We start from the raw sequence: 25,622 nt of genomic DNA on the forward strand, positions 1-25,622 counted from the left end.
AGGTAGTCAATTGCAATTAAAATGAATCATGTTCACTTAATGTATTTCTTTCAATCCACTATCAATAGCCTTCAAAACCTTTCTTGTTCCTTTTCTATGCTTCTTAATTAGCACCTTTTTCTCAGCGGCTCTATTTTGCTATCATATTAGTGCTATTTTTACTTATCAATTAATGTTATGATCTTCCTTTGAGTCAAATGAAAAATTAATCTCCTCTCCATTTTGAAATTCTGGGCAACATAATTTGCTGAAACTGTAAGACCTCAGATCATGGGTGTTTGTCTCCTTAAAATTATCACTTGGGACAATCATTGACATCTAGGTTGGGCATGACTGGGCCATGGCATACAGTGTCATGGGCTATGTTCTGCCCAAAGTTTCCAAAGGACAAGAAGGGAGTGGGGACTGGAACCCAGCCTGATTGTCAAGCCAAGTGCACTAGTGCAGGGCTGCCTTCTCTAATGAAGGGCTACTGTTTTTCTGATTTGCTAACCCAGAGCTCTTTTGATTCTCACAAAGGCAGGGGAGCAAGAAAAGAAGTCTCCTCCTCTCACAGCATGCCAGTGCCCGCCCATTCCCTTTCACCCCGCTACTTCTACTCTTCTTCTCCTTCTCCTCCTCCTCCTCCTCCTCCTCCTCCTCCTCCTCCTCCTCCTCCTCCTCCTNTCTTCTTCTTCATTTTTTTTTTGTACTGGGAATTGGATCCCAAGATTCATTTAACCACTGAACTATATTTCCCTGCACATTCCCTGGTTCATTTTTAACCTTTTTTTTTTTTTTTTTTTTGAGACAGAGTCTCACTAAATTACTCAGGCTGGCCTTGAATTTATAATCCACTTGCATCAGCCTCCTGAATTGCTGGGACTACAGGCATCTGCAACTGCCCCTTTTTGTCTTCTTCATGTCTCACTCAAATTTTGAAGTCACTTGGGGAGTATTTCTGGTTATACAGAATCAAAAGTCAAAGTTCATTTGACTCCACTCTGGTCACCACCAGGATACCATGGGAAAGACCCCACAGAACTCTGCAGTAGCATTTTCAAGGTCTGAGGCTAGAGGACCATTGATTCAGAAGGATTCATACTTACAAACACCATTTTATGACTATCTGAACTTTTCTTTTCAGCTGCAAGTTGAAGACTGCCATCTCTGTAGCCTTCTCCAAATTCCAAATTCTGTCTTGTGAATTAATTTGTATGACATTTTGTTTTTAATTCCCTAATTTTAAAAAATTGTATGGAAATACAAATAGCATGAAACTTACCCTTGTAGCCAATTTTGAGTGTTCAATGGCAACAAAGACATGCATATTGTTGTACAACTATTACCATCATTCATATCCAGAATTGTTTTCATCTTGCCAACCTGAAACTATATTGTAAAGTGACATTTCTTAGAATAGCACTTACTTGCTTGCCAAAGTTGCCTCTTCCTGGTCTCTCTTTGTTGGCAGGAAAATTTGGGTACAGAGACATTAGGTAACTCAGTTATGTGCCATCAGAAAATTACTGCTGATAAAAGTTTAGAAATCGTAGCTTCTGAATTTTGCAGCAAATGCCTTTGTACTCAGCTTTACTGCTTTCAATTCAATTCACCCAACTTATTTAGTGTCTACTGTCAGTATGAGCTAGACTAGTAGTATTGATCAGTTGGGCCTAAAGGAATGTGAATAATAGAAAAAAGCATTTTAAAGGAAATAGCCTGTAACTTAATGTGTTAGAAGACATAATAAGACATTATATAAATGTTGAAGAGAACAATATGGTCATTTTAATCTTGAAAAGAGCTAACCATGTATTTGTGGCCTTTCAAACTCAACAGTGCTTTGTTCAAAGAGAGCATGTACGTATTCTCTAGCAATCTCAAACTCAGTTCTATGGTCCCAATTTTGTGCAGATTCCTGGGAAGAGTTGTGCCAAACTTCACTGACCTCATCTGTTTAGATAAAATGACATGTGATTCAAGGCAGGAGTTGTTCAATCACTGACTCCATGCATTGCATATATTCAAGGTTCATATTTGAATTTTGTATATACAAGATGATGCCCAGCAATAGCTCTTCTCTACACCAGTTTAACTGGGGCTGCATTTCATACCTCTGAAATGATTATTATGCAACTCATGGCAGTGTCTAAGGATTGTAATATATTTTGAATCTATATTCTGCCTATCCCGCACAACATCTTCAAAGTGTGTTTTCTTTCCACTGAGCTGGTTGCATAATTGTGCTAATTCAAATATTATGTTTTGGCACTTAACAATGCTGATTTATATAGTAACCTAACTTTCCAGAATTGAAGGACATGTGGCTACAGCCTTACCAGAATATGTAATAGCCTAAATTTTATTTCATAACAAGAAATAGAATTTAGAAAATGTAAGCCTAAAGAGGTTTTTTTTAAAAAAATGCTTTCTGATATCAAAAGTTGAATTGCAGTTATCCATGTATAGATTTTCAAAATAGCAGAAAGACAAATATTTTCTTCTGACAACTTAACCAGATGAAAAGCAGAAGCCATAAAGGATTTCCAAAAGAAGACATGAAAGTTTACAATTGTCTCTAATCCCTCCCTCCCCCCAAAACGTAGCACTGCAGAGGACAAAAATGATTGGTAATTAATGACTCAAGCCCTTTATGTGATACTAATCCCTTACTATTTGCTAGGTTTCGGTGGTTGCATGAAGGATGTTAAATTTACACGGGGTGCTGTCGTTAACTTGGCATCTGTGTCCAGCAGCGCTGTCAGAGTCAATCTGGATGGATGCCTATCAACTGACAGCGCTGTTAACTGCAGGGGAAATGACTCCATCCTGGTTTACCAGGGAAAAGAGCAGGGTGTTTATGAGAGTGGTCTCCAGCCCTTTACAGGTAATGTGGAACTCCTCTAAATTAAATGTCCCATGTCTCCAATTTTTCTCCTCCCCTGCCAACGACCCTTCAGTAGTTAATCTGAGAACTAATTTAATCTTTTGACTTCTTTTTTTTTTTTTTTCCACTTAAGAACACCTGTATCGAGTGATAGCTTCGCATGAAGGAGGGTCAGTAGACAGTGACTGGAGTCGGGCACGCACAGCAGGAACAGGTGAATACTGGTTACCTTAAACTTGTGTGTGTGTACACGTAGGCACATATCTGTGCATGTACAACAAAGGAAAGGCTATTACCCTGAAGTAGAAATATTTTTGTAATCTTGCCACAGTGAATACCTTAGTTTGGAAAGGTTAATGACTAAACTAGTTTTATAGATCAGTGCTTCTGATTTTTATAGAATATAGTATTTGCTAATGCTGGGTTCTATCCTATTTGGATGCAAACTTCACCAATGGTATTATGTCCGAGGATAAGGAAAGCTTGCAGACTGCATAGATCTTAAGCAACCGAGGGCAGAGGCCAGGATTACCATCAGATGGGGTGATATCTTAACTCTCTTGCAGAGAGCACATTTGAACTGGGACCTAGTTGGAAGCAGATGCATCGGTTACCACATAATTGCAGATGTTTGCTATGGTGTTGGCTATTAGGATCTTAGAATGACTCTCATGGGAGAGAAATTGCTGATCAGTTGAATTGTTTTGAATTGGAAGAGAAACTTCTAGGAGATAGAATATTGTAGATCTAATCTGATACAACTGACTAGAAAATGTTTTGTACAATTTTTACATAATAGCATCACAGGAAGGTGTTCAACACAAGACTTTTGTAAATCAATAGCATTCTACCATTTTGAACAAAATATCTGTCAGAAAGGCAGGCATATCTTAAAATGGTTGCCATTTATGCCTTTGAAATAAAAATTTGCCATATAGTAACACTTTTTTTCTAAAGATACATTTTTTTCATGTCTTTTGAGGAATCTTCTTAATTTAAAAGATGATTTAAAAAATACTGTGGTGGGCTACTAACAATAACTTTCAAGGCTGGCTATCTTCTGGTTTCCCAGAAGAGGACCACTTGAAATGCATTTCAAGGATGATTTAAATTATCATCTATTTATACGCCAGACAGTGAGCCTAATGATCTCTTAAAATCTATTTCAACTTCAGAGCTGAGAGAAATATCTAGTACAAAATATTCATTTGTTACTGACATGTTTTCTGCCCTAGTTTCAGAGTCCTCTACTTTCTTAGCAAATATATTATAAAGCCTACTTTTGACTATGTCAATAATTTAAACAGGTATCTAGAAAGTGCATTATTTACATAGCTTTTGTCCCCACTTGAGTACCACTGAGAAAGTATGCAAGTTGAGCTCTGAATTTATAGTGATGATCTGACCACAGAGTCTTGTGCCATAAATTCATATTTACAATCTGACCACAACACTGAGCAGCTACATGCTCCCAAGGGTTGGAGAATAATTGCACTATTTAATTATTTTTGAGTCAGTTTTGCTCTGTCCCTTATGAGAAGACCATCTGTTAGACAGTAGTGTACTTTGCCCTGTACCACATATCAGAACTAATAAAATCAACATCTCTCCCATTGTCCCTTTACCTGCCACTCCATTGTGTGGACTGTGTGTTTCCTATAGGTGCCTGTGGTGTATTAATTGCACAGAGAGTGGCTCTTTCCCTCTCTGTTTCCTCTCATGCTTTTTGTTCACTCTGTTTTCCTGAAAGCCATCCAGTTTTATTGGTCTGAACAATAAAGTCGGAGAAGGAGGATATTTGATGTGGGAAAACTAGAGTGATCCTCCATCGACAGGGCTCAGGAGCCCATGAGCAGCTAGAGCAGGTCTCATCCATCATCCTGCCACAGAGTTCTTTGGGCTCTTTGTGTCCCCAGTGCAGTCAGTTGTGATGAAGTTGTTACTGATCAGATCTGTAGAAATATCTAATAAATAGTTAAAGGTTATGGATTTTTGAAATTAGGAGGCTTAGCTTATAAGTGAGATTTTACACTTCCTTCAGACTCTCTAATTTTGTGTCATTGTTTTGGAAAGAATGACTCTGAAAATGATTTGGGGGGATCTCAAGGGCACTAGCTTGCCTAGCCCCCAAAATTCAATAAAAAAATATATCCTCCACATCTTAGCTGGTAGAACTTTGCTTCTTTAAAATTAATTTGAGTAACAATCGAATTTGGGCCAGAAATTTCAAGTACAACACAATCACATGTGTGACATTTTGGGACCAATACACAGAAGATATAAAAGTGTCAAACCATTATGTATAATAACAGTCTAATTATCTTGCTTCAGAGGGGTACATCATAATATTGCATGAACTTGTTATCTGCCTACCAGCCACCTCCTTCTTTATGAGTGATGTTTAAACATGTCGGATACATTAAATGTTTTTGGAAAACCTGGACTAGACTTAAAAGAATGTTATGTCGATGGAGTTTTGATGGTTTTGAAATATCGCTTAAACTGAATGGCTCAAGATGTGCAGTCATATTAAATCAATGCTGAAAAGTTACAACTCTAATAAATTGTATTTATGCTAATGGTTGGAGTCTGATTTACTGCAGCCATTAAAAGTGAAGAATAGGGGCAATAGTCTTCACAGAACTGCCATTTTCTCTATTTTCTCTTTTATTCTTTCATAGCTCCACAAAGTGTGCCAACTCCCTCAAGAGTCCGCAGCATAAACGGATATAGCATTGAGGTGACCTGGGATGAACCTGTTGTGGTTAGAGGTGTAATTGAGAAGTACATTCTGAAAGCCTACAGTGAGGATGACCCCTATGGACCCCCAATGCCCTCTGCCAGTGCTGAGTTTGTCAATTTCAGTAACCTCATGGATAAAGGTGATTATTCCACGATGGAATAGATCTCATTAACTTCTTTTTGTTTGGATTTTAAGAAAAAAAAAATCTTCTACAAACCTTATACTTTAAATATACTGATATTTTGCTTGCTTAAAAACAAGAACCACCATCTAATATGGTAGAAGTCTGGATCTGTCTACCTAGGATGAAAAGCATAATCCTATAATGTGCTTGCGCTCTCATGGACAAATTCATTACAATGTTGGTACATTTTCCTTCCCCAGAACATCAGCCTATAGGTGGCTATACCTCTTGAACCTGCACAGATATATTTTTTGGGTCTTGTACATGCATGTAACTTACCTATTTTACCATGCAAAACTTTACTCTTTGGGACTAGCCCAAGTTCACATCACCATTATTTATTGTAAAATTGCTAATTAAACCTAATTATCTTGAGGTGGAGCAGTGTTAGAGCCCCAGCAGTTTGACTGGCAAATCAGTGAATCGATTTCTCACGGTGCCTTGTGCCATGAAGAAGGATTAGGATGAGATGCACCCATGTAAACCATTTACATAGCCAACAATGAAATCTTTGCACATCTAGTAAACAAGCATTTTTCAGCTTTTCTGAAATGCTAAACCTACACTTATATGGGAAACCAAAGTAAGACTTAAACCAAAAAAGGTAAAATGCATCAAATTGGGGAGAAAAAAATTTCTATGAAAATAATGTAACTTGAGTCATTATATGGATGTTAGAATAACTTAAATATCTTTCTTCTTTTCGACATTTGTATTGCTTGATCCCTTGAGTCTTTACTTCCTGCTTTAGAAATTTTAGAATCTATAACTTAAATCCCTGTATGTGACCAATTAAAAAAAATCATACTCTCTACTTGCTTTATAGCTTTTACCCTCTTGATAAAAACCCAAGCTGATGAAGTCCACAGCTTACTTTTTTCCACATTGCATGTGACAGCAAAGCAAGCTGACAAATATCAAGGAGTTGTCATTGAAAATGCTCCATCTCAATTTCAAATGGGCCTTTGATGTTGACCCCAATCCTACCATGCCTTTATCATAAGCTCCTGGTCCCATTCTCCTCTGTAAATATATTTCTTCAAGCAATCCAAATGTTAACCTTCCTTCCTCATCCTACTCACATGATGGTTTTATATTTTAGATCAAATTAGATACCATGGAGGAAATAAGAATCTGATATATAGGACTTTTGTTACATTCTTTTTATCAAAGGTATATATTAGGTATATTTCTGCCCAACGAGAATTTTATCAAGTCTTTAATGAATCAATAAATGCTAAAAGATATAAAACCATTTTTGGCATATGGTAAGTATTTGCTATCATTTTATTTTCATTATTTATTTTTATTTTTTTCCTATCTTTTTTTTCACAGAGTTTCCTTTTTCCTATCAAAAATAAAACCTTCATAAATCTCCTAGACCAACTCTGTCATTTGAGATGTTACTGATAGCTAATCTTCCTTTCACTTATATTTTTAATCTCTCTCTGCTGTACTAGAGCATGGCCGTAGGAGTATCAGTATCAGCTTATTATTATTGTTAAAATTATTATTAAATGCATCAATTTATTATTAAAGCAAATTCTCTGGCCTCTGTTTCTCCTGCTGAGTCAGAAACCCTAGGCCATAAATTACCAATTCTTGTTTTAACAAGCTCTTAGCTGATTCTGATGCATTCCAAAGTTTGAGAACCTCTGACTCTGGTAATTCTTCACAGGATCATTCAAATTCTGACTATTTGCTAAAAGCAAACTTACCAAGCCATCACAACAAAACCTCTGTTCAAATAAGTTCCCCTCCAGTTTTGCTCTCTCTCTGCTCTTCCCAGACTTCCTGCTAGTGGGAAGTATGTAGGAACATTGATCATGTTCTTTCACTTTATCTGGCTTCTGCTCACTCCTTTAGCCATTTTTACATAAGCAAAGAACAGTTTACAGCCCTCATCCTCACCACTCTACAGCATTCTACACACTAAATTTCTTACCATTTCTTGAAATATTTCTTCTGTGACTCTTTTTTTCTGAATCCTGGTTCTTGGTGCCCCCTACTACCCTTTTTCTCAATGTTTTTTTTGCTTATTCCTTGATTACATCTTGGAGAGTCTCAAGATTTAGAACTGGACCCTGTTCTCATCCCCCAACCCCTCTTTCTCCAGATTTGTTCCAGAAACCTTATGGATTCATAGAACATAGAGATGCTTCTCATTCCAAATTGCATCTCACCTAGACATCCAAATGTCTGCATCCAACAGGCATTTGGACACATTGACATTACCAATAGGATGTCTGTCTGTCTGAATTTAACATCCTCAAACTGGAATGTTTCCTCCTGCATCAATAAATAACTCTAGCCAGCACTTATTCAAGTTTGAGTTATTCTTAATGTTTAACCATCTCCTTCATACCTCATATTCATATTTGCTGATCCGTTTTCAAAAAAACTTGTTCATACAATTTATTAAGTGTATCCATCTATTTCATATCAATTGGTCAGGCCAAACCACTGTAATTCTTGCCTGAACAACTGCAATACTCATATTTTGCAGCTTTTTTTTTTTTTTGCTGTCCTACCCATGAATCCACTCTGCAGAACAATGTTACCACTCAAAATCTTTCCACTGACTCTTCCTCAATCACATTTTATCTCAGTCTCCCCTTCTGAATTCCCAACTTTTCCTGTTATAATTAATATGATAAAATATGTGTGTATATGTATAAAATTCTTCAGAGCAGTTCCTGACCATGTTCACAGATAAATCCCTAGAAATGGAACAACTAGGACAAAGACTCTTAAAGCTTTGCACAATCTTGGATTTGGAAGTCAGGCATTAGTACAAATCCCTGCTGCATACTTTCCCTGTGACTTGGGGACTCTATACATCCTTGTGGACCCTTCTTTAATGCTTTAGCTTGTAAATAAGAGACTAATACTTAAGTAAAATGTTACAAATATTAAACAATATCATATTCTACTTCTAACATGTTTCAGCTATATAACTTGGACAGATCAATTAAACTCTGTGTGCTTCAGATTGCTTATGGGTAAATGAGAATGAAATACAACTACTTACCTCATGGGATCAATAAAAGGAGAAAATGAGTCCAAGTATGCATAAAGCACACAGCATTGTGGTCGACATGGACACTATCAGATGTCTATAAACTGTGTATCCAGTACTTAGCATATGGTAATTTTTTCAAGAAAAGAGTAGTGATTTTTTAGCTGTATTGCTGCCAATTATTTCTCCAAAAGTGTGCGTGAATTATATTCTACCAGCAAGCAGAATACAGTATTGCACATTTAATTCTCTCCTAATCAACACCATGCTTTATAAGGTAAAGTATGTCAGAATATTGTCATAATTTGAACTTATTTGAAAACCATAGAGATTAAACATTTTCAATATGCATTGAGCACTTATACTTCTATGACAAGTTTAAATAGGTTCATTGTTAGTTTTTCCATTGTAGGAGCACTTTTTTTTTCATTGATTGAAAGAAAGTATTTCTTACACTATGAGGAAGAATATGCAAGTTAGTCTCAGATGATGCAAACTCCCCTGAATGTGTCAGTTTTCTTTTAATTTGCCTTTTGCACATATTTAAAAAATATTTATGTGGTTAATATAATATTTAAATTTTGTGTTACTTTCCTATGGGTGATTTGGAAATTTTCCATATGCTCCATTCATGGTAGACTAATATTTGTTTAAGTTAAATATAGCAGCTTAATAATAAGCAATACATTCTCTGAAATAGTAATTCTAAATTTATAGTAAGATCTATTTAGAAACTGGGTGTAGAGAAGCATTTTAAATTAAACCAGTCTCTTCCAAGATTATGAAAGATATCTATCTCCCTGGAGGAGAGACCCCACCAGATTGGAAACCAGGACAGTGGATGTTATGATAGTGCATGTGAAGCATGTAAATAGTGTATAGGGAGAAGAAAATTAGAGAAACACTGACTAATTGTTATTTGATTTTTATATACCCAATCTGTCAAAAACTAGGAAAAATGTCTCCACTCTGAATGCAATTTTGTCAATGTTTTCCTTGAGATATTCAGTTTTTTCTTGCATTTTAAAAAATTACTTTTTGTATTCATTATTTCTATTTTAATCTTAAAGAGACATGATGTTTTAGGAATATATCTATAGCTTGAGTTTTAATAATTCATTTTAAAATTCTCTGTATTTTAGTAGGGGATGTCTCTCCACGTGTATTTTTGCAATTAATGTAATTGCTTGTATATCTACTATCATGTTTTAGGCTTTCCAGTTTTTGCTAATTATTTGTTATTTATTTTGTTTTACCATTTTTTTTTTTAAATTTCCAGTATGGACTAGGACTTCTTTAACTTTATTCCTCACAAGGAATTATAAAGGTACAAGTGTTGCTCACAATTTGAAAATGGGAAGGCAAGAACATGTACAGAAGGTAATCTTAAAAATTAATAAAAACTCTGATATGGTCAGGTGGACTTTGATTGTGAAGAATTAGGAAGATGGGACTGTATATGAGCTGAGAGTCATCAGAGCCAGCTTGGGTAAATTATCAAAGTTAGAGAATTTCACAATGAAGAAAATAAATACTAGAAAGTGGTATGAAAGGGATGACAACATAGAGAAACAGAAGACTGGGTTTGCTGGAGATGTTAAGGGTATGTAGATTGATTGGTGGCAATTGCTTTGTCCATTGGTTAAGAAAAGTATCAAAAGAGAGAAAAATAAGTAAAGTGAATTTCAGAAATATTTGTTGTTGGTCTTGAAAGTAACCCCCTTTGGAATACTTGAGGTGATTTTTGTCCATATTTTAATATTTAATTAATTTTGCTTGTTAGCGTCTTATTTATTTAACTAAATAATGTGATATATAGGCAGTTTAAATTCATTGGCTGATATAGAGTTCTTTATCTATTAACTTGAAAACTGTTACCAGAAAATACATTGATTTTTTTTTCATTGATTTATTTTTTTCTGTTATATGATGAACTCTTTTACTCCTCAAATTTGAGTCTTCCTTCTACTTGAAAAATTTAGTCTCGCATACATGATCATTCTTTCTGGTAAGAGATAACAGCTTTTAATGTTATGTATTCCATCTGAGGTAGTTTGTTCACTTTCATAGTTCAGAACAAGCTTACAGAGTCAAATCAATCTAGGCTCAATGTCCATATATGCCACTTACTTGCTGCATGTTATCAGGCAAATTTAAAAACATCCCTAGATTTGAATTTCCTCCTGTTCGATTGGGAATAAAAACCTTCTTTATATTAGGCAACTATTATGACTTTAAAAATAAATTGCTTACATAAAANCCCCAATTGCTTAAGTGTGCCAGGAGGTAGAAATCTGCATTTTACCCAGTTCTCCAGCTGATTGTTTTTGCAGAAGGGTCATGGACCACACATTGAAAAACACTCATGTCAAGGAACAGTCAGGTGAGTAGGGATCATTTTCACCTGTAAGGCTTAATTTATCCCTGCTTTGTCCTCTCATTCCCTCTGTGTTAGTTTTGCCACCAGAAAAATGCTAGGACAAGTTGAAGCAATAGAAAACAATGCAAATAGAGCCTCTGACCTTCAAGAGCAATGCTTCTGAAAGATCCCAGGGGAAAGGAAATGAGAATTAGTCAGGGATCTAGGTTAAATGCAGATTCTGATTTGTTAGGTCTGAGTGAGAGGCAACATTTCTGGCCAGCCACCCTCCCACATTGTGATGCTCAGTAGAAAGGCAAGAAGCTCATTATTTATATTGGAAATGGTGGTGGGGGAGAGTTCTAAATTACAGAATGTCCATGAATTTCAGAGCAAATAAAGACCAGTGCAATTCAAAGTATGATGTACAACTGTAATGACCTGCATTTAAGTTATAAACTTTTGATTACACACCTTGGAAGTAAGGAAGGCATGAGGACAAAAGTGAAAAAACAAATAAACAACAACAAAACACTTAAAATAATACCTTAGGCAAAGAATGCTGTCCACTCCTGGAACTGATAATACCTGTAAGCAAGAAAGAATATGGTAATGATTTTAGGGTCTCCCAACCACTGACAAAGAAGTAGAACTCACTGTTGGATTGGGGTCCCTTCAAAGAGGAAGAAGGCCCAGGATCCCTGAAGAGTCATTGATTAATGAGGAGTTGGAGACATACACAAAACCAAATGTACTATACTTTATGAGCCATATTAGGAGTTGCCAGGAGAGTTTAAATCACAAGTCATTTTTGCATCATGCTTGACTTGATCTTAAACCCAGATATCAGTCCATTAATAAAATGCTACCCTGTGTGTGCATGTGAATGTGTATATATACATACATATACACATAATGTGCTTAAGATATATATATATATATATATATATAATATAGATTATTATTATACCTACATGGGAAGGCTGTGAAGAGATATTTGTAATTTAATGCCATGCAATTTACTTTTCTATTTAGCTGAGAATTCTTATTCCACAGTTGTGGAATAAATAATGTTTTCTGACTCCTTTCTGTACCCCATTGTATTTCTTCATCAGACAAAAGTCTTCTAAAGAATAAGTATCATGTTTTATATTTATTTCAAGTCTGGTTCAGGACCTTCCTCAAGAAAGATGATCAATATATTTTTGAACAAGAATTAATGGAGAAATGGGGCTGGGGCTGTAGGTCATTGTCAGAGCGCTTGCCTAGCATGTGTGAGGCACTGGGTTCAATCCTCAGCACCACATAAAAATAAACAAATAAAATAAAGACATTCTGTCCATGTACAACTACAAAAAAATAATTTTTAAATCAATGGTGAAATGAATTCAGCTTTCTGCTACTAACCCTTTAGTTCACGCAGTGTTAATATTAAATTATCATGATAAGTAGAATGGTGTATTGAACTGCTGGTCCTTACTAAAGTCTCATAAGACCTTTTGCTCTTCTAAAAGAATTTTTTTGAAATAATGTAAAGAACTATCACAACTTTAACATATATGCATATACATATGAAACTTAATACATATCTTCCCCATGAGAAAAATGTCCGGTAGAGGGTAAATAGAATCTGCAGTTTGGTTCCAAAATTTATACCTCAGAATGGGACTTAAGCAGAATATATTTGAAATTAAAAATAATGGAAATCCAAGCTGAAACAGTGGTGCACACCTGTAATCCCAGCATGAGGTTGAGACAGGAGGATCACCAGTTCAAAGCCAGCCTCAGCAAAAGCAGGCACTAAGCAACTCTGTTAGAGCCTGTCTCTAAATAAAACACAAAATAGGGGATGTGGATCAGTGGTCCAGTGCCCCTGAATTCAATCCCCAGTACCAAATAATAATAATGGAAACCAATACTTCTGCAATGGTGATTATTACACATCACATAAATTATTCATTTGATTTAAAAATTTTATTCTGTGTTCTAAGCTAGTGCCATCTAGTTTTAATTTTATTTTTGAGATAGGACCTCACTACGTTTCCCAGGTTGGTCTCGAACTTGTAAGCTCAAGTGACCCTCCTGCCTCAGCCCCTCAAGTAGCTGGGTCTATTGGCATATGAGACCATGCCCAGCTGTCATCTGCTTTATACTACCAAAATATAGTATATAAATATACTACCAAGCATTCTCTCTTCAGTAAATTGAGACTTTTATCAAGGACACACTAATACAAATGGGCTTATCATTTTTAATTAGTTTCACTTAAGAAGCAGAGAACCCAAAATAACAGTGATTTAACCAATAAAGTTTGTTGTTGTTTGTTTGTTTGTTCACTGCAAATAGTAACTGCAGAGGTGGGATGTTCATAGGCCTGGGACCCACCCACTTTATCATTCAGATTTCCACCTAGTAGGAAGGAAAAATGGTTGAGGACAGATGCAAAAAGGTATATTTTAAAAGTTGTCTCTCCATCTCTGCTTGCATTCTGTGGTCAGAACTTAGTTACAAGCTATACCTACCCTCAGGTTATGTTGGGAAATGTCCTAATTCAAAGCAGGCATTTGCCCTGCTCAAAAAATCTTTTTATTTGAGGAAGAAGAATGTAGTATATGATAAAGACCAATTAGTGGTCTCTGTCACCTGCAGCAAACATTAGAAGGAATGGCAAATAAAAAAAACAACAACTTTGTTTTGATGGTGTTGTTAAAAGATGAATTTTGAGGAAATCTTTGTTAGTTTTTATAATACTCTATAAACTAATATTCCATATTTGTAATTTATTATAAACTATTTCTTTAAATGTAAATCTTAAGAGAAATTAGTCTGAAAAAATCCACACTACAAAAATATGGCCTATGACATAAATAGTAAAAAATAGAAATGATGTAATGTTGCTGCTTAGCTAATGTAGAAGAATTTCATTAGGTAATGCAGTGTTGATGAGTTAATAGCTTTGTTTTACTCTCCTGAATACAAAATGTTCATGAACTACTTATATATTGTGAATTTCTTATAAGAGAATTTATTTTTCCCCTTTCTATTTTTTTTACAAGCTATTCATTTTAAAATATAAGAATTTGCAGGACTGGATTTGGATTTCTTTTTGGTAACACATAACCTGGTTAAAAATGACAGTAAGGTATATATTCTGTGATAAAGTGGTAATCAACTAGGCATGCCCATAACATTCAATACAAATTCTTTAAGATTGTCATTCAGATTTGGTAAAGAAAGAGAGCAGTCACCCTAATTGTCTGTTTTCACTTTTAAAATTTTTATTTATATTATATTTAGAATGTATAAAAAAATTTATATAATAAAAGTCCAATGTAGTAGTCAAATAAGCAAGTATATATGCCTACAATATTAAACATGTTAGTTAATTATATAAACATCAGGCATGCACACACACATACTCAGACACATCCATGTGGAGTTTCTTATGCATTGGTATTTTGGGGAATAAAAAGGGAATAAAAATACACAGTTGCATGTTTGAGGTAACGAGCCTTCTACTTTCTCTTTGTAGACAGTAGATTCTAGTATTAAATTTGAACCTCTGAGTACATTTTTAATCAACTATTGGCTATAAAAAGCAAACTATTATTTTTAGTAATATTTTGTCAGTAGATCTCTTTCCTTCTTATTTACCTGGGGCTTTGATCACAGGGGAAGAACAAAGGTCAGAAGGTGTGGGTTCTGACTTTGGCCCTAGTGTTCTCTAGCTGTATAGATGTGAGCAACTCTGTCACGCTCTGCCCCACAGCAGCTCCCTCTTGATGGGGTAATACCATCAAAGGCTTATAGCAGGGAACATGGGACACTTGTCAGTAGCGGGGACTTTTGTTTCTTTCTTTTCCTCCTGTCTCCTTGCTCACCTCTCTGCTTAGTAAGGTCCAATATTATGTGGAGAGTCCCAATGATGTCTGTGTCTGCCCTTCAAGTAAGATAAAGAGTTACCTTCAAATTTGTTTAGAATAAAAATGACAGGGACTCTGTAGTTCTTACCATGAAGGCAATGATTTAAAAATTGAGGTTAGATTTAAGCCTGCTGAGAGAATCTTAACTGGAAAATGCTCTGAGGTCAATTAAAATCACTGGTTAAACCATGTGTTAAGACTGGGATTAGGCCCTATATTTTATAAAGGAAATAAAAGAATATTATTTTTCCTATTTATAAACATCAAAATCAGCATAGTCTTTGACCCAAGGTGTACAATTTTCTGTGTTCCCTAGTGAAAGTTTTTAAAATGAGGTCAAAAAGCCCATTTGAAGGAAATGAAATGTAAGAAAAATTAGTTTTAAATTTCCAAAATATCACCTTGGTTTCCAGGTGTGCCTGCTATTTCATCTTTCAGGTAAAATGAAAATTGGCTTTTACTTTATAAATATTAGCGATCCTTAGATCCTTATTTTTATTTAAAATGCTACCAAAACCACAAAAACAACACCAACTTCCTTGGCTACTAAGAACCAGAAAAGAAGCATCCTGGGTGTGTTTCCACATCTCTCCTAGACCATTAAATTTTCATCCATATTTAACAAATGTCATTATTCAGTTTCATGGGGTCACTGTGTCAAAATGTCTGTGTTAGGACTTTAATTTATTTTCCGAGGGTCCTTTAAGTGGGCAGAAAGCATGGCACATTGGATTGATTTACTCTCTTTAATCCATCCACTCGGCTGGTTTGGGATGTATACTTAAAAATTAGATTTTATCAGGACTGCAGCAGAATCCTGAGCCAGAAAGTCGCCTTTTCTTCTGGTCTCCTCCCTGAGGCCAGTTTTCTTTGATAGGGGTGGGTTCTTCCATTGTGTCTCCAGGTACAGTAGCAGCTCTGCCTGTGTGGTGTCCCTTACCAGATGGTCCTCTTAATAAATGCCTTGCTCTGGCCCACCCTCACTTTCTTGATCCAAATGTGAAATGCCAGCAAATAAATAAGAGCATTGCACTCTGATGAGTTCTCTTGAGATGGAGGAAAGCCCTGGGGAGAGGAGAGTAGAAACAGCTTTTCTGTTTGCTAGTGACTGCTCCTAATTACTGGCCAGTAGGTAGAACACACCACTTAGATAATATAAAAATAAAGAGAGAAAATAAATCCTCTATATGATTCCAGATGACTTTGCTAATATGAAAACATTCTTGGATTGTTGGAGTCCGTTTGATATATCATGCATGATCTTTGCAAGGGGCTCCCTGACTTTGGACTCAGGGTAGACAATTGCTGTGTGCAGATTTCCCCGCCAGACTCAAAGTGCAACGGAAATGAGTGGGTAATGAGAGCAGAGCAGCCAGTTCTTTAATTGAATTAAAAGCTGGGTGACATCAATGCAGACACCTGTCCAATTACAGACAGGCCAAGGTGTTTACCATTGCTGTACAAGCGATTCGAAGATGACAGAAATCTTTCCGCCCACAGATTAACATAATGAAGGAGAACAGATTACAGTGGATGCCAGCCAAACACCTAGGTTGGCAGCTGGGGGTGGGGCGGGGGAGGGAGGAGGAGTCTGCTGAAGTATGTAAATAGAAATGGAGAGTCTTTTTTTTGTTTTTGTTTTTCCTCTCCAAAATGTATTTGGCTTTTAAAAGGATGCCAGTTTACTTTGTGTCTCGGGCTCGGTTTCCATGCAGAGCATTTATACTTGTCTGCATTTAGTCAGAGAAGTTAATCATAAAATTTCAGCGTCAAAGCAGACTGCTCTGTTGTTCCATGCTTCTAGGCATCCAGAGTCCTATTAGATGCACAAAAGCTTATGCAGCTGGTGTCAGCCCCACGATGATGATTTTCTCTTAGGTAGTAGGGCTGCCTCCAATTATTGATATTCCTCGTTGGTGCCTTTGAAACTGGAGATTAGAGCAAAGGAAAGAAAGTGTTAATGATATCAATCTATCAATCAAAGGATACAATTGCCTGTTACTTTGGTGGCTCCCTGGAAGGGGTAAGGTGTGGTGGGGCTCTTATGAGAGGGCAGTAGCCTAATAGCACTAAGAGAATGAAAGATCTTCAAATTTTCAGTCAACTATCAAGTGCCAGTTTTTTGCATAATAGTAATAGCCGTATAATAGCTGATGAAGAAATGGGCATGTGAAGAAGTATATACTTTTTGCATTCTTGGGAATCCTGTCAATCATTATGAAGGACTTTTATGTTGCAAGCTTCTCCCGACACAGATTCTTCCCTTCTGCTAGGTGGAAATCCTCAGAGTGCAGAGTTTGGAGCCATATGCAGAAACGCAGAAGGGTTCTTAAATTCCTACCGTGATGTATTTCCTTCTCCTAAAAGATGTCCTGCCCTGCTCTTTAAGCTTGGGCTTTCTGTTCCCACTGTGGCCCACAGGACTGCAACTCAAACAGAATCTACTTACTTGACTTCAAACTCCCTTGGTGTGGCATGTCAAGATTTCTCAATGTTAAGCATTAATGCAAAATGCATTATCGCTTCGCAGTGAGAGTTATGGTCCTTCTGGTGCCAGTGATTTTAATCCAGATACCAATGCTCCTGTGTTTCATGGGTTACTAACACTTTTAAGACATCAATAATGCTTACTTTATGCTTATTGAATGGTCTTTTTTTTTTTCCAGCTTGCCTTCTTCCATTATCAAGAAAGACTGGCAGGTTTCCTGACATGGTTGGGACCATTTTCTGATGTCACAGAGTTTTGTGGCTGAAAGGGAGTTTCAGAGGTCATCTTGCCTGCCTAGCGATAGGGACACTCAAATTAAAGAGGAAGACTTTTCTGTGATAACTCCCAAACAAGACATTCACATCCAAGCCAATCTTCAAGTTCTCACTGGAGGAATAGACTTTATAACCACTCCAAGTGCCATAAAGGAATACCACCCCATTTTCTCCTATTGGGTTTTCAGTGGACACATTATTTATGTCTTGGATTCTTTTGTAAATATGTCATATGGTATATTTCTCTGTATTTTAAAAATAGAATACAGACAGACTTTTGGTAACCTTAGGTTTTGAAAATTAGTCCTTCATTAAATATAGGCCTCTTGTCATCCTAGCCTGGAAAGTCCAGATCTGACAATTGCCCCTGTCCACTTCACATGTATGCAAACCTTCTGCTTTCTGTATTAATCTGTGTATTACTGTTATCATTAGGGCCTTTCTAGCTCTAACATTTTCTTATATTAAAAGCTTTGTAAAAAATCATTTGTCTTCTAGAGGCAGATCAAGAAAAATTGATAAATGCTTTTTGATGTTATTTTATTACCATAGTAAGTTTCTTTTCCAACAGAGTATATCATCTAAGTATCACTTTGATACCTAAGGCAACGCCATTAGAAATAATCACTCAAGGATCTCAAAGGAGATATCCAAGAAGGGCTGCCTTCCTCTGTCTTAGAGAGAATGTACTTTTCTTCCTTCTTTGATAATAGAACAACTTTTTACAGGTATCAACTTTAATCTATCCTGGTATAAACACTCCATATTGAGAACCAAAGGAGACCAATCAATTGTCCCAGAAGATAGGATGGCTTCGTTATTATTCTGGTTTAAGAGGAGCATCCATTTCCCCTGCCCTAATACTTCACTGTAACCTGCCAAGAAGGGAGAAAATGCTGGATTTTACCCTGATCTTCTTACTGAAGTTGATAATACTAGCTTGTATTTAGGGGAAATTCTTCAGTTGGTTTGACCAACTTTGTTTCTGAGTCATAACATGATGGACAAGTTCCCCCCTGGGAAAGAAATGGCACTCCAGCCTCAGGAAGGACAGCATGTTTTTTGAATTTATGATTTATGTACTATCCAAAACCTTCCACCTGGGACCCAGAATTGGCAAGAACCAAAACATCAGCTCTCTTCTCCTTTTTTTTTTTCTTTCTTTTTTCTGTTCTCGGCTTTGCAGCTCTCATTTCTCAGTGTTTATTATTGTTTCACCTGGCTTGAAGTGGGAAATGTGAGCACTGTGATAAATGGCCTGTAAGATGATCTAGTTTCTCTCGTCTTTCTTTAAAAATCATGAGATCTTTCTATGAAATATAACTTGGTAATCTTCTCTAACAAAGCACAAAGCTGGGGAAAGCACATTTACTGAGAGTTGTATTGCCTTGGTGAATGTCCTTTTAAAATATTGTCTTTAAATATATATATACACACACACACACACACACACACACACACACAAGACCATATAAATGCCTCTGTCTAAATTAGGGTGATAATTAATGGAGGAATTTCATGATACATAGATGCGCACAAAGAAACTCCTCTAGTGAAAGCAAGGCGGGTTAAATAAAACCTTGACAATCATTTAGTGCATGCGAAGTCAGTATCTGTTTGACATGATCCTTCTTAGTCTACATTAATACCTTTCCTGATTAGCTGATAAAACAGTTGCAATGCCAATATAGCACTTCAGTTATAATCAGGGAAGAAATAGTGTCTCAGGATAAAGTAATTTTTAAGGCCAGACAGCAAAATTGCTAAATAATAGAACCGCTTTTATTTTTCTCAATGATAATGTTACCTGGATGTGTGACAAACCTTCGTGCTGAGGATCTGAGATCACCAAACTCTATACAATCATTGTGCCTTTTTGGACACAGTATTCAAAAGCTTCAGTTAAGGCATGTTCATCTGTGAAAGGCACTGCCTTTTCCATATGCCATCTAATTCAAGTGATGAACAAAGGAAACTAACCTCATACCCCATCATGATTTTTTTTGCATGTGTCAAAATTAAAAGTTTTATTTACTGGGGGCTGATTCATTTCTTTATAGTGTGGCATTATACTAATTCAGGTGATGCAAGTTGTCCTATTTAGAATCTTACAGTAGGTTCCAACTTGCCAACAGGACATAGCAAATGCCAAAGATTTTCTAAGGATACAATGGCTAGAATGAATATTGTCCTAACGCCTCTGATTGGAGCCTGCAATTTGAATATCACAGTAGAAGCATCAAGAAATGGGAATACAAATTGCTGGGGTATAGTTCATTGGTAGAGCACTTGGCTACTATGCTCAAGGTCCCCTGAGACAGGGATAACACAGTCGTTATCTCAAAGAGACACTATTAAGGTTAATGAGTTAAGGAATCTAGAAGAGTAGACACAGAGCTATGTAAGTAGAAAGTTTATGCCAGTACTGCGAGAGAGAGAGAGAGAGAGAGAGAGAGAGAGAGAGAACTTAAGAAATAGTTTAGGATGTTGTGTGGAGATTGGGACATGTTGAGTATGATGCCACAGTGGGACATCCAGTTGGGGTCAGTAGTCAACACGTGGAAATGCAGAAGGAAAGCTCTGTGGAGGTGTGAAGTCTGTAGAAAAGCAGATGATCACTGACAGGTGAGGTTTCATAAACTAACAAAGGTATGTGTTTAGAAAAGGGAGGAGGCCTGAGGACCCCACCTTGTGAAACACAAGTTATTTAAGGGACTGTGAGAGAACATACAGTAAGTGTAGAAGTGTAAGGATAGAGGGTTATTTGATTTAGTATTTAAAAGAAGACAAGTAATCTTTGAAAGATAAAAATCATCTAGTAGCCTAGAGAGGCAGAAGTTGGGTTGTAGTAGTAGTGTAACTTGGACTGACACACCTCTGCAGTAGGGCTCTCCGCCTTACATAATTCTGTGTTGATTATTCTATAGGCCTAGCCTCACTAACCTTGACAGTGACCCTTTTAGGTAAGCATTGCATTATCCCCATGTCACAGGTGAGGCCTGTGAGACGTCTGCAAGTTAGGGTCTGTTGTTGTCTGTGTACAGAGGAGGAAACTAAGACACAGCGCTCAGAACAACCTGCCTAAGCCTATGAAGCCCATCACTAAAAAAAAGTCCATCTGTGTGCAGGCATTCTGGACTGAGTGGCTGTGCTTTTCATTACTACATGATGAGGCTGTGTGTGTGATAACATTAGCTTGCTTTTAAGATGTTCTTAAAGTGAACTCAATGCAATTCATGGGGGATTCAAGTGGAAATGACAGTCACAGTGGCAGGAAGGAGGGAAAGCAGAAGGTATTGACACAAGGGGGTTTTGAAATTAGAACTGAACTTGGCATGAGATGGTCACACATGTATGCTTATTAGTTCATTGGCTTGCTGTCTTCTTTGGCCATGAGCTGAGCTGACAGTGCCAAGTGGATGGATATTTTCATGTAAAAACATGGTAGAAAGGGTTCAGTAGCCCAAGGAGAGGCCTGGGCACTGCTGGAATGGAGACTTGAAGGCAGTGTGCAGGATTGAGGGCAAATAGAAGGTGCCAAAGCAAACAATAACTTACCTTCTTGGCTTCATTCTGGCTCTTTGCTATTTTAATTTTGTAAATTTTCTAATCGGGGAGGGCAAACACAGAAACATGTATATTAAAATTTGTGTTTGAATGATGCAAGCTGTCAACAGTATTGGCACCTTAAAACAATAATATATTCTCTAGGCTATTGAAGGTTTAATCAATAAAGGGATACCAGGAGTGGGACTGTCATTTTATATGAATGATGACAGTCTCTGGTTAGGATTAAAGCTTGCTCTAGAAAAGTTCTTGAGAAAAAACACTGGTGAGAAAATGCACAAATTATATTTTGGGTGATTGTTTAATTCACAGGATTAACTAAATAAAGAACTTCTGCCTTGATTATGAACACCGGTAAACAAAATGTGTTTTCATTTCTACAGGTACTTTTAATTGCTGAACAAATTTTATGTATCCTCCACCCAGCCAGGTTAATTCAACACTTCCACGTGCAATACTTCCATTTAAGACAGGTGTCTTAATTAAATAAACTAATAATTTTGCAGTTAGAAGTACAAAAGCATAATTATGTAATTTGCTAATTGTTCAAATATGCTAATTTGCATATTTGTTAACTGCAACATAAACAAATAGTTGGTATATGTGTATCCTGCCGTTAAAATAATGAAGCCACTCTTGGGAGTAACATTTCTTAAAGTATGTTAATAGACACTGCCATAAAAAGGACTCCTTCGTTAAATACGGCTGAAAAATGCTAGGTTCGAGAAAATTGAATAGTTTTGTTTCTGTGGGAGGCCTGGGATCTGGAATGAGATAATATGCATCTTAACTATTGGATACATTGTGGCTGTGTTTCATGAGCTATGTGTAGATCTGCACCCCCTCCTTAATAGGGGAAATATCAAATACTGCCTTAAAGCTGTCTTAACAATAAGTGGATCTCTCAATTTTTTCTTATGAGTTACCCCATTCTGCAGTTGGTAGACAAGCAGGAAAATGAATTAAGAGTCACATGTTTTTGTTTTCTATTCCCTCTCTCTGTGTCCCTGTCTCTGCTTCTCTGCCTCTCTCTGAATCTGTCTCTCTCTCTCTTTCTCCACACACACACACACACACACGCACACACAAGCCTGTAGAGATGCTTACAGTAAACATGCAAACCCTTTTTGTCCCCTCTTTTATTATAGGCATATTGACAGGCTTGCTACCCTTCAAAAACTATGCAGTAACCCTAACTGCTTGCACTCTGGCTGGCTGTACCGAGAGCTCACATGCATTGAACATCTCTACTCCACAAGAAGGTAAAGTAATTTCAAAGGTCTTGACTTCCACATTTCAGTCATGAATAATAAAATAGGAGAAGAGCTAAATGCTGCAAGGCCATTTGCTGGAAAACCCCAACCTAATTTGATGACAAAGTGCATTGCCAGGCCATAATTGCTCCATTTTTTGGGGGGGGTGCGAAAATGAATCAAACTCCATACCCTTTAATGACATGCATCTTTAATAGCTGTAATGCAGATTAATGGGCTTTTTAATTGCTGTTACATTGTTCATGCAAGAGCCTTGTCATTAATATGAAGCATCTGAAAGATTAATGAAAGCTTCCTCATTTTACTATGGCTCAGAAGTAAATCTAGAGACAGTCTGACTAAAAAGAATTGATTGTATGGCACAGTATGAAATTGAGAATCAAACGGTTGATTTCCATGGTCCCTTTTAACTGCTAAACACAAGCACAGGCAACAATTATTTCAGTATGATGGAGCCTCCAAATGCCAATTGAGGCATTATTAATCACTGCTCAGTTCCTTCCGACTTAAGTCTCACTTTTGTTTTACTTGCAACTTACAAACTGTTGGAATAAATTAATGTTTCAGAAAGCACATATTAAGAAGGCAGTGGGAAAGAGAAAATATTTTAGCACTCTGGAGTTGAAAGCTTTGCTTAAGCATCTGAACCCATCACTTCAAGAAATAACAGCTCTCAAATCATTTGAAGCATTGTTACTTCATATTTCTATCTCCTGGATGAGAGGAACCATACATATCTTATGCTGTCTAGTTGTGAAGTTATTTAGGAGATTTAAAGGCTTGATCTCTAGGGAAAATGAGTCCATTGGTCTCTCTCTTTATCCTAGTATCCATCCCTCCACCCCTCCTCTTTCCTTTCTCCCTCTTTTAAATCCTTCAACAAGCACCATTTGCATAGAAGAAAGATATTTAAGAAAAAGAAAGATAGAGATCTGTAGCCAAAGCAGTGGCAAGAAACAGATTTCGTAAAATCCTTTTTGTGACACTTTTTTCTGTTTTATGCCTGATCTAACCAGATCCCTCTAATCTGGGCTACATCAGCAGTGACCCATTGTTAGTATTTTCTCAGTATTTTCCCCAGCTAGTCTTCTAAAAATGGCATCTTTTTTCTCAGTGTGTCATTATGTCTGCTGGGGTACATGATCATCACCCCTTTTTCATTTACTTCCACCAGCCTTCATTGGGACAAAGTGTCCCACATCTCATTACTTTCTGTACATCCACTCCACCCTCTGTCTAGATTTTGCCTGGTCCCCTTCACACCTATTTCATAGCTATGTCCCAGAGGGAATCCTTACTCATTCACTTTACATTTCCTTGTCATTATTTAAAGAATTCCAAATTTTCCAAAAAATTATTTTTATTTTATTAAATAATGTTTGTTTTTAGGGTCAATTTTTGAAAACATTTACTCTATTTCTTTGACCACTATGTAAAATGAACAAATCTTATTTTTTTTTAAATATGCCTACAGTGTAGTTTCTAGATATAATTAATTCCATTGATTGTCCCTTTTCTAGCTATTCTGAAAGTTTTGCAGAGATTTTTAAAAACATCTATTATGAACTGCTGTCAGGATGTTGCCTATCTCAGATCGTAAGCTCCTCGAGGCTAGGGCACTCTGTCTGTTCAATTTGCTTTAATTGGCACTGTCCCACATAGACATTATAGGTTAATAATACTTTTGATGAAGTAACACAAATGTCAGTCAAGTGAACTACAGTAAGGACTCCCCATCCATCACTGATGCAAATTCTCATAAATTCAGGACAGTTATTTAGCACTGTTCCTAAAGCAATTACTGACAAGCTGCCCACGAATCAGGAACATTTCCATGCAAGGGATTTCAGGTTTATTTCATGATTTATGGGTTTGGATCTAAAAAAGTTTGAGTTAGAAAAGTAAACTAAAATTAGACTCTGTAAATCTTTTTTCTTTTCTTTTCTTTTTTTTTTTTTTTCCTTCCATAGCACCACAAGAGGTTGAGCCACCAGTAGCTAAATCCCTTCCCAATTCTTTGTTACTTTCCTGGAAACCACCCAAACAAGTAAATGGTATTTTAACTCAGTACTCTTTATACATGGATGGGAAGGTGCTCTATTCAGGCAAAGGAGAGAACTACACAGTCAAAGGTAAGACTTCTGTCATTCTCTGTTAATAGTTTTTAATATGCCAAATAACTATACTGTGAAATTATGTGAAAATGTTGTTTTTTTTTTTTAAATTGAGTTACTTATTTTTGTCTCCTCATAACTATTCCTGTTTCATGATCTTTAAGATATTAGTACTAGGTCATATTAGGGTAAAGCCAAAGCTGGAAAATATAAAAAATTGCATATGCTGCCTCCTGGGTCACTTCAAGGTTTGTGTTCTCTACTGTAGTATCCCCCACCACGTCTTCCCTCAGTTCCTTGCACCACTATGACTTTGCTCAGATGCAGAGGAGACCTTGGGAATAGACCAGCACAAGGGCTTAGCGTAGACCACTCTGTCACCCACTAATCACAGGAGTGTAGCTGGGCCCAGTGTGGTCCACTTCAGTGCCAGATCCAGATTGGACCAGTGATGTCCTTTCAACAAATTCACAATCATGTGACTAGCTACCATAAGATCCTCATTCATGTGGAATAATCTTAACACTCAGGTTCGTGTCACTCACTGTGGTCTGAATTTTAAATCATTTGAGAATAAACACAGTATATAGGCCTGATCATATAGACAGTTAAGTAAAATAAATTGTTGGAAAGCTTTCTAAATACAAGGGACCTACATTAGGTTTGTCATTTGGTGTCTGCACAGGGTTTGTATTTGTATAGTACTTATAATGTCCTATATAATATGACTTTATATACTCTATTTGTCTCTCGGGTTAGATATTATTAATCAAATATTGATTGATTTAAAAACTGAGGCCTAGAGAT

General features: G+C 36.6%; 1 protein-coding gene across 1 annotated transcript in view; it reads left to right on the top strand.

The window, feature by feature from the left end:
- Ush2a (usherin) overlaps nt 1–25,622 on the top strand; it is a 740,698-nt gene that overhangs the window by 328,841 nt on the left and 386,235 nt on the right. Inside the window, exons 28-32 of the mRNA XM_015483330.2 lie at nt 2,666–2,869; nt 3,003–3,083; nt 5,551–5,751; nt 22,576–22,689; nt 24,672–24,833. Of these exons, the coding sequence (XP_015338816.1) occupies nt 2,666–2,869; nt 3,003–3,083; nt 5,551–5,751; nt 22,576–22,689; nt 24,672–24,833 (762 nt within the window). The remainder of the gene's footprint in view (nt 1–2,665; nt 2,870–3,002; nt 3,084–5,550; nt 5,752–22,575; nt 22,690–24,671; nt 24,834–25,622) is intronic.

The sequence above is a fragment of the Marmota marmota genome, unplaced genomic scaffold (assembly GCF_001458135.2).
Source record: "Marmota marmota marmota unplaced genomic scaffold, marMar, whole genome shotgun sequence".
Taxonomy (NCBI): Eukaryota; Metazoa; Chordata; class Mammalia; order Rodentia; family Sciuridae; genus Marmota; species Marmota marmota.